The following is a 9,677-nucleotide window of genomic DNA, read 5'->3' as shown; positions in this document are numbered from 1 at the left end:
ACCTACTTACTTTAACGTACCGTAAAACTAAAATAACTTACGTTACGTTTTACGTTTTGGGTTCGGTACCGTAACCAACTACTAAGTTTAACTTACACACACACACACACACACACACACACACACACACACACACACACACACACACACACACACACACACACACACACACACACACAAAGTATTCCCAGGTGGTTTCATATATAAGTATGTACTAATGTTATCCACAAAATTCAACCTGAATGCTCAAAAATAAAGGATGGCGAAAACAACTCGATTGCATGGAAATTGAGAAATTTTTAATTCTTACCTGACAACCATTCTAACTGCTGCTCCAGCAGCTAATCCCAGCCATGAGATTTATGTCAACATCTTGGCTGACCATAGAAGTTATGTTACTATTTCACTCTCAGGCCACCAGATATGTGCTGCCAATCTTTCTTCTCATTAACTAGATTGAGATCATGCAACACAGTACTTTCATTGTTTTCTGAATCATCAATCACATTCAACCAATGCATAATAGGTTTATCAGGGTTATACATTCGGCTTTAGCTTGTTCAGTATGCACCATGTAACTTGTTTGGATTGAGCTATCTGAGAACAAGATAAGAAAGAGTACAATCAGAATAGAATTGCTTCTGCATGAAAGGCACATCCAAAAACCATATCTAGTCTCTTTGCTCAAGCTTTCATGTCTTCATTATCATATCTTAGCACCTTATTATGGTGACCTTTCACAACTGTTACCATTCAACTTTTGCATATCATATATTGTAGGCCTCAATTGCACCATGTATTCTTGTGTACACTGTAGCACATCTGCATTGAAAAGGGACCACATGTCACATCCAGTAGGGTAGGGATTCCCAACATTTTTTGTTCCTCTGTACCCCTTGGCCTTTGGCATTCAGACAATTTTTAGGGGTACATGGAAACCTAAGGATCAAATATTGATTTTATATTATTTTATTATGAAATCTGTATGTGTGGACTGAATAAGGATCTTACAGTATTGATAACATCAATAAATTGAACTCTGTATATATTTATGTGAGCCACTTTGCTCTTTGTCTGACTGTAGATTAAAACACCATGAAAAGTGTAAACCATGGTTATACTCTCAGACCCCTATGTACCCCAGGTTGGGAATGTCTGCAGTAGGGGCTATATTTCTTGGCCAAACATCATAGGTTTGAGCATTTGTTCATTTTTTTTCTCTTATAGAATACAGTATCATGATGTATAACAGGTGTTTATCCAAGACAGTTCAGTCAGAATTAACAAATGCTTGATAGTCTGATAGCCAAACCATTGGACTATGGGTAACATGACAAAATGTTAATCTTCACCACTCCTAACATTTCACCTTTCTCCATGTCGAGTATAACCAAATTAGTTCAGTCATCATACTCCTGAAACATTTTAATGAAACACAGGATTTTACTTTCCAGATTTTTTAAGTTCATTAATCATTTCAGTGAAGCCTAATGTACAGAAATGGCAAACTTTCTACTATACAGACCTCTCGTTATGACGAGGAACCCACTTGAAGTATGTGTGTGTGTATGTGCGTATATTAGATATGGCTGATATGGGTGTTAAAAACTTTTATTTCAAACACAAAACAAATAACGTTTCAACCTCATTAGGTCATCAGGTTAGGGATGACATTTGAAAAAGTTACCGTTATTGCTCACCTGTTGTGGTGAAAACAGTAATGATAAGTATAACTATATATAACTCCCCCTTACAATATAGGGAAATGACTTACCACATTGTGTAAGTGGCTAAAAAATGCAGTTTATAGCCAGTTATCTGTGAGCTGTAAACGTGTACAAGTGATTGATTTTGTATGTATCATGAACAAAAAAAACCTTGACTTCTCTATAGTAGGGCTGGCTGATACGGATATTAATAGCTTTTATTTAAAACAAGTAATAAGCATATCTAGATGCTTGGCTCTAGAAGTAGTATTGTGTGCTAGCTAGTTGAGAATGTTTGTCATTCTTTGTAGGCCTATAGATTAAAAACTTTTTACTCGTTCTAGTTGTTACAACTAAACTGGCCGTTTCTATGTTAAAAAAATGTGTATTAGCCAACAGGTTTAGTTGATTTTGTCAATACTTTTTTTAAACTAAATTGGTTGAGAGGAAAATCATTTTAAATCTAAAGAAAGATTTCCAGGCACTAATTCAATATTTTTGTAATAAAGCTTTTAAAAATTTTAAGGAAAGTAAAACATACAACTTCACATTATTTCCTAGTACTTAGGTTCACAAATTTTAGATTTCGAATTTTGATATAAAAAGAAAAAAAGCTTGTACTTCAAAAAATGAATTCAGCATAATAATTTTGGAAGGTGTAGTGCTACTAGGATGGTGCAATGAAAACCTGTTAACATATTTAAACAAAATTTTTGAAACACTGTTTTGTGCAAGTTATAAATTAGAAAAGAAATACAAGTACTTGTTCTAAAATGTGTATTTTTAAATGTTTAGTCAAAATGCATGGTTTAGAATTCTAAGTTTGCTGTGTATTTAACTTAGGATACAACAGTATAATTTCATGAAAATACTTTAAATGTATTTTAGGAATTATGTTTAGTTGGTATAGATGACACCAACAGAATTAAAATTAAGTTAATCGTTCATAAGAATTCATATATATAAAAGTGAGATAGACAAATAGTAATTATAATAGTAAATCTATGTTAAGATTCAGTTTCTATTCTACTTAGCTGATAACATGAAAGTGAAAGCATTTAAAAAAAACCCGTCTTAAGTGGCTATTTTGGTGTGATGTATTAATTTACAAAAATTTTTATGTAGGTGTCCAGAGTCATCGACAGTCAAACAGAAGATGCTGTACTCTAGTAGTTGCGATGCTATCAAAAAAGCACTTGTAGGAATCTACAAGTGTGTACAAGCTTGTGACTTTGAAGAAGCATCTAAGGAAGTTATACTGGAGTCACTTAAGAAGGGTGGAAAGTAAATCAAGATTTTTTTTTCAGTCTTCTGATTGTCTACTTTGTTGTAATATTTAATTTTGCAAAACAGACATGATTCCATTATACTCAAATGCTGAGTGCAGAGTCAAATAATGTACTCTAAGTAATGTTTGAATCATACAATATTTTTCCCAAAGCTCTTACATGATTACAGAAGTTTTAGATCTTTTGTGAATGTGTATTATAATCTATTTCCATACTGATTTTTCTTTTCAAAACCATTCTTGATCTGTATTGGACTAAATTTTTCAGCTTGATTACACAAGGATACATTAATTATTGCTTATTTGTCCGAAGTCTCTTGACTGAATTTAGTAATTGTAATAACATGAATATTTTAATAATATTAATGTAATCTTGCAAAGAGGGAGAGAGAATAAAGTCCTAGATCATTAATTTTTTGCTAATTCACATGATATGCATTTCATTTATTTTGTCAGAAGTTAAGTTTACAACTTCTGTGTTTAAAGCATTTTTGTGTGTCTGGTAGTATTTGCTTAAATAAAAGTGTTTTGTTTAGAAAATTAATAACTTAACAATAATTACAGCTTAGACCAAAACTAATAGTTCATGGAATGTAATTATTGATTAGCTAATTTCTGTCAATAAATATTCAGTACAACAATTTTTTGTATTAGATATGATTAATCTATGTTGTCTTAATTTATTGACATACAGGTGGATATGCACAAGGTGAGTTTGAAAGCAATACTATAAAACCTATATAATAAAGTGAAAAATTAAATTTGAGGAGAGGGAGTTACAATACTTAAGAATATTGACAGAAGGTATATGTGTGATATGTCTCGGGCATGGAAGTTTCAGATAGCATTGTTATTTTTATTCTAAAGGCTTGAATTTGAAAAAGTAATGAAATTCACGATAACACCAACATACAATTAATATTCATGTACACTGAGGAATGTTAAGGGACAAATTAAAAATCAATTTACATAAACTAAAATCATAAATAATATTCAACGTTAAACTGGTACACAATTAAAATCATTTTATTTAGGCCTATCTATAGCCTTCAAAAAGTTGACGACTCTACATGTTTTGACGTTACAACGTCATCCTCAGGAGAACGTCGAAACATGTAGTCGTCAACTTTTTGAAGGCCGTAGATAGGCCTAAATAAAATGATTTTAACTTTATACACAAGTGCCAAAATACTATAATTACATAAACTTGTTTTACACTTAAATTAAAAGCAGTGTGCAGGAGTCAAATTGAACATTACTGTATTATCAAAAAACAGTTCTAGAAAGGAAGGCTGGAGAATAAACAGTGGTGAAATTTGTTATTTTTGTAATGTGGATTACCAGTAAGAAGTTTTAGTGGTGGTCTTTGGGAATTTTTGAAAGTCAAAAAGCAATTCTAAAAACAAAATTAAAGATAATAGTAGGAAAAGCAAAGGGAAGAGGTTGAGTAGTACTTCCTAGAATTGTAAATATATTTATGAAATAAAAGCTGTAAATCTTGAAACACTGAAGTACCATATGGGCAAAACTGTACCAGAGAACCTTAGGCAAGCAAGATGGATACAAGACAAATCAACCAGTTGCTTCCATTATCTCATCTTCATATTGCCTATGTTAACAAGTTGAATTTTTTTTCATCAGAAAAATGGTAAGCCGTGCTTAGACAATTAGGATTTGGCTCTTTTTTTTTCTTTCTGCAAGTAGCAAACTGGTCCTAAGTACAAGTTATGTTTGGAAACTGTTATCAAAAATAACGTTTTATAATAATAAAAGCAGTATACTTGTTCTTGTAACAATCTTGGCTTTTGAATGAGCAAGCTCATGTTTAATCAGAGGCTTTATTCACCATTGTCCCTTTTTAATATCTTAAACCAATCAAAATAGAAAACATCACATTCTCCTAGGGTGTGTTCAAATACATTTGACTAAGGTTAGCATGTTCTTTTAGTAAAACCAAGCAGCAGGAACAAGTAAATCTATAAACTACAAATGATGATTAAAGCTGGAATTTGGCCCTTAATCCTGTATTTGACAATTAGTTTTAAACACATCCGAACTGTATCTGCAAATATGCCCTGCGCGTGCTATTTTTTTAAACTGATTATTAATAATGAATGTTTATCTTTGTATGGTAGACTGAAAACCACAGAATATTTAGAAACTTCAAATATACATGGTTTGATATTGTTAAATTCTTTATGCAAAACTTTTACACGCTAGATCGATATTTTGACTAAATTTTCCTTAAACATATTTAGAATAACACTTGCAGAATCAAACTACAAGCCTGTAAATGTTTTTTGTGGTACATTTCACACTTGAAATGACCATTATTCTTATTACTGATTAAAGTGTCTTAAAACGAAGGTTTATGATCTTCCTGAAGTTCTATGGTAAACTTTATACTGCAATGTCTGCTCTTAAAATAATGAAATTGTGAAACTTGATATAAGTTCTCATCAACAAACCTTCAATAATAGAGGTTTAAACTTTTCTGGAAACTTATTTTCTAACTGTTGTTTTTCATAAATACACAAAAATAGATTGACCAATCTTGAAACAATAGTAACACTGTTAATTTGATAATAAACTTTCCATTCCAAGGAAAGTGGAATTATTTAATGGAGAAGTTCATTGATTTCAGAGGAACTGACTTAGGGATGGTTGCATTGTAAATGAGATCAGTACTTAGCCATATGGTCACTTCTAAAGGTACATCTCTTGTTAATGGTTCTACATCAAAACTGGCATAGTGCACATTACTATCAAACTTGTATTTCATGAACCAGATTTAATTTTAAGAGGAAGATGAAAATTGCAGTTTACTTGCATCATTTTTATAACAATTTTAAGCCTATACATTAATAAAGCTTTACTAGCTACTGGCTGTCATTTGCCATGGTTGATGAAGAGATAACCAAACTTGAGTAGCACAAAGTATATTTTATGTTCTTGGGACCAAATATAAAGGGTTTAGGGAAGCGGTGGACGATGGAAGTATTGCCACTAAACTATAGAATTACTACCGAGATGGATGTTGAAAGAACTTTGTTTTTGATATAGAATTCTTACAGTACATAAATTTCCTAGCTGGATATTTCCCATTACTTCAGGAGGAAATATCAAATGCCAACTAATTTTCTCTTATTGGAAACACACACTCAAAGTATGGATTGAGCTTGTTGTTTTTGACACATCTTTCCCAATTGATAAACATTTTTAGTTGAAAATGTTGATGCTCTTGACAAAGTTCACGAGTTAACCGAGGCATTGTTAGTGTGTCGTGATAGTGAAATTATGATAATACTGATTATTATAGGGAGGAAGTTTATAATGACCTTTTTCTAGAGAAAAAAAAAGTTATTTCAAAATGTCTTAAATTTGGAAATTAAACAGTCCTTGTATAACAATGGTACCCCCAAAATGTTTAATTTAAAACCTAATCCGGATAAATCCAAATTTTACTCCAACATTTCTGTTGTTAGGAAATTTTACAATATATATATATATAATCCTAATTTGGTAATTCAATAAAGAATTGATTTTGATTTCAAAACTATAAATCTGACAAATTTTTGTACTAATCTGAACAGGAGTAAGGAGTGAAATACACCAATGGAATTGTATGATCGTTCAGTAGAGTTAATTGATCTATAGTTATTATTTGTATTGCTGTCAAGCAAAAAAAGACTTTGGCTAAGCAATTTCAATAAACTGATGTAATGGGCAGCACGCTTAGGACTAATCGTTGGAGTTTCAGTTATAATGCCAATTACACCTAATTTATTTAGTTAAGGATTGCAGTGGTGAGTGGAGCTCAAAAGTCGTTAACTCAAGGTAATTTACAGTTAGAATAAAGAAACAGATTCAGAGACTAACATCAAACAAAATATAATAACATTTATTAAATCTTTCCACATCTATACACTGTTAATATCAATAATTAAACATTTACTAAACCATTAGGTTCTTGCAACTTTACTTTTCACCTTTCAGTCAACAAACTTCCTTTAGTCAATTTCATTAATTGATCAACAGAGTTGGACTGGTATACTTCTGGAGATTTGAAACATTCATACTCATAGAGGCTTGGAACTGGAGAATGCCGATTCTTTCTGGAGATAACTTAAGGAACTCCAGAACAACTGATTGTTTGGTCACAGGCACGAGTTTTTTAACTCATATTTTCTTAATATTCTGTCGATCTTCCAAATAGTATTCGTAACTACCCACAAGTAGTTCTAACACTTTATTGGTCGATCTATGTAACTTCCTTGGCTAGTCCAAAACTCTCAAGCGATTGGTTACTGTTATGGTGAGTGAGCCGGTTGCCTTCTTACTTGTGCTAGTACACCAGCATCGTGCAAGGAATATATAATCAAAGTACAACTTCTGCGTGTTAACATCAACTTTTTCGTAGCCTCCACAGTACTAACAAGTTGGCATTAATAATTAATCATTATGCTAGCATTTTTCTCAACATCTCTGTTGTAGCTTCATTTTTTTATAACTCGTAATTCTCAATACCACTTAACCAGCTGGCTGTAGTTTCCTAGCTCTTGACCTTATTTCTTAATACATGCAACTTTATTTACGACACTTCTTCATGTGTATGTTCACTTAAAAACTCAGAAAATTGTTATAACTTCTTAAACTTTTTTAAAACGCTAAAATACTTAAGCAATTAAAAAATTCCCTCAAAAATATCCAATTGCTTCACTGATTACAGATTTGTTTGTATGCTAAATTTCTGACTCATCAATATAATTCAATTGAAAACCCCCAAGATGCTTACCAAAACACAAACTTCAGTGAAGAAAAGATGACCTATAGGCCTAATATTTTCTTTGATTCCATACTCCCACTGCAGTATACTAGTTTTGTCTATTTCACAGCTCATCAGTGGTGGAATATAAGAAACTTGTTTGATGTTTTGATGTATAATCCTTTACTCAACACTAACAAAATAACATACTTCAGGTATTTTATGTCATTAGTGATAAGTAAACATCAATTGGCTATTAGTTGTTATATGGTTGCTAGGTTATTTATAATTGTTCAAGTTATGTATTGAAATAGGTTCCTTTTTAAAATTAATTCCTATTAAACTGTCACAGATCTTTCCCACAGAAAGTTTTTACAAAGTTAAAAAAAAAGTTATTTTGCAAAATGTTTATCAGAATGCACTGAAAACTGTTTTTCATTAAAAGAAGAAAATAAGTGGCCAATCACAGCTAAGTGGTTAGTGTGAAGCTGAGGTTCCATGGTTTACATTCTGTTACTGCAAAAAAAATAATAATCTGAACTCAGCATTTTGGAGCCATGGGTGCTTTATAAGAATGATGGTCTAACAAGAGCTTACAGTGTATGGTGTTGACTAGCTGCTTTCCCTCTAGCCCCCTCACTTAAAGTTAGGAATGGCTAGCATAAGCCTTAGTGTAGCTTTGAATGAAATTCAACAATCATAAAAATACTTTATACAAGAATATCACCAAGAATTTCCATGAAAAACATTTTGTTTAAACAATGATACATTTTAATAAAAATTTTCACCACATAAAATTATTGGTATTTCCATTAAAAAAGATTTTACTTGCATCATATGTCGTAGAAGAACTTGAACTTCTTGAAAAAAACTGCCCTGTTGGAGATGCAGCTTCTGCATCAGATGGAACCATCTCAGCTTCTTCATTTTGTTGAGATAATTCTTGACATCATTCCACAGGATAAAGTCAAGCTCTTCTAGCTCGCATGAACAACTAGTATGGTAGTTGTAACTACATCCAGCAACGTTGAAGCTTCAATATTAATGTTTTCAGCTTCAGAACCTCATGAATACAAAAAATTAACAACTTAAGAGAAAGACTCCATAAGGAAGAATATTTCCTCCATTTTAATTTCTACTAGAGTTTCAGGTGGCATGTCTAGAAAAATGTAAAATTTAAATTTACTAAAAAAGTACAACCAACAACAATATGAAAAAAACAACAACAAAAACTGTTTACACAATAATAGCACTGACTATAAACAAAACTGAAATTTCTGAAGGATGTCATGCATAAGAAAAGTTTCAATATATACCACCATCAGCTTTCTTTCATTAGTGCAAAAAATGCTGTGTATTTAAATATAATTTTAATATATATTTCTTAATGTACATCTGTTAACAAGTAAAAATAAAACCTGCAAGATCTCCTTTACCAAAAACAAAATTGAGTATTATCACTTAAACCCTCAGAAACTTTCAACTTGTTAGCTAGGTTCATATTCTGGGGTGAAAAAAAAAACATTTTTCAGATTCTCTACTTTTAAATGTGCACATCACAAAAGTTCCTTGCAAGCCAGCCATTAAGCAATGTGTGTAACAAGGAGTGAACATACTAAATCAGGTCATTCATGGGACTGGCTACAACCTACCAGCCAGACAATACTGGTTTCAAGAAGAGAAGCAGAAGATACTCAAGTAACATATATAAAATTATAAGCTAGTTGTTTATTCTTTCTTTGAAATCCTCACAACTGTGTTACAATAAATTACAAAGGACTACACCATCACTTAAACATGTGCTTTACAAAGCACTTTTCTGAAGAATACTAAAACCTAAAAGTCTTTTACTATAACACTAAACAAATTTTGTTTTCAATCTACACTAACTTTTTTTTTTTCTTCTAGTTTCAAAACC

The 9,677-nt window shown here is 31.6% G+C and overlaps 1 protein-coding gene and 2 long non-coding RNA genes across 4 annotated transcripts in view; 1 reads left to right on the top strand and 2 right to left on the bottom strand.

Annotated features, from left to right (window-relative positions):
- Positions 1 to 2,474, bottom strand: part of LOC111086743 — a 22,734-nt gene extending 20,260 nt beyond the window's left edge. Inside the window, exon 1 of the long non-coding RNA XR_002611471.1 lies at positions 2,464 to 2,474. This is a non-coding gene — a long non-coding RNA (uncharacterized LOC111086743). The remainder of the gene's footprint in view (positions 1 to 2,463) is intronic.
- LOC106463345 (cofilin/actin-depolymerizing factor homolog) overlaps positions 1 to 3,635 on the top strand; it is a 32,044-nt gene extending 28,409 nt beyond the window's left edge. For both annotated transcript variants that reach the window (XM_013923369.2, XM_022390814.1), the window contains one exon: positions 2,832 to 3,635. In XM_013923369.2, coding sequence (XP_013778823.1) covers positions 2,832 to 2,994 — 163 coding nt within the window. In that variant the 3' untranslated portion in view covers positions 2,995 to 3,635. The remainder of the gene's footprint in view (positions 1 to 2,831) is intronic.
- A 3,695-nt stretch (positions 3,636 to 7,330) lies between these two features.
- Positions 7,331 to 9,677, bottom strand: part of LOC111086742 — a 5,743-nt gene continuing 3,396 nt past the window's right edge. The window contains exon 2 of the long non-coding RNA XR_002611470.1: positions 7,331 to 8,822. This is a non-coding gene — a long non-coding RNA (uncharacterized LOC111086742). The remainder of the gene's footprint in view (positions 8,823 to 9,677) is intronic.

The sequence above is a fragment of the Limulus polyphemus genome, unplaced genomic scaffold (assembly GCF_000517525.1).
Source record: "Limulus polyphemus unplaced genomic scaffold, Limulus_polyphemus-2.1.2 Scaffold1382, whole genome shotgun sequence".
Classification (NCBI taxonomy): Eukaryota; Metazoa; Arthropoda; class Merostomata; order Xiphosura; family Limulidae; genus Limulus; species Limulus polyphemus.
The sequence above is the reverse complement of the archived record's forward strand: the minus strand, read 5'-3'. Positions and strand labels throughout refer to the sequence as shown.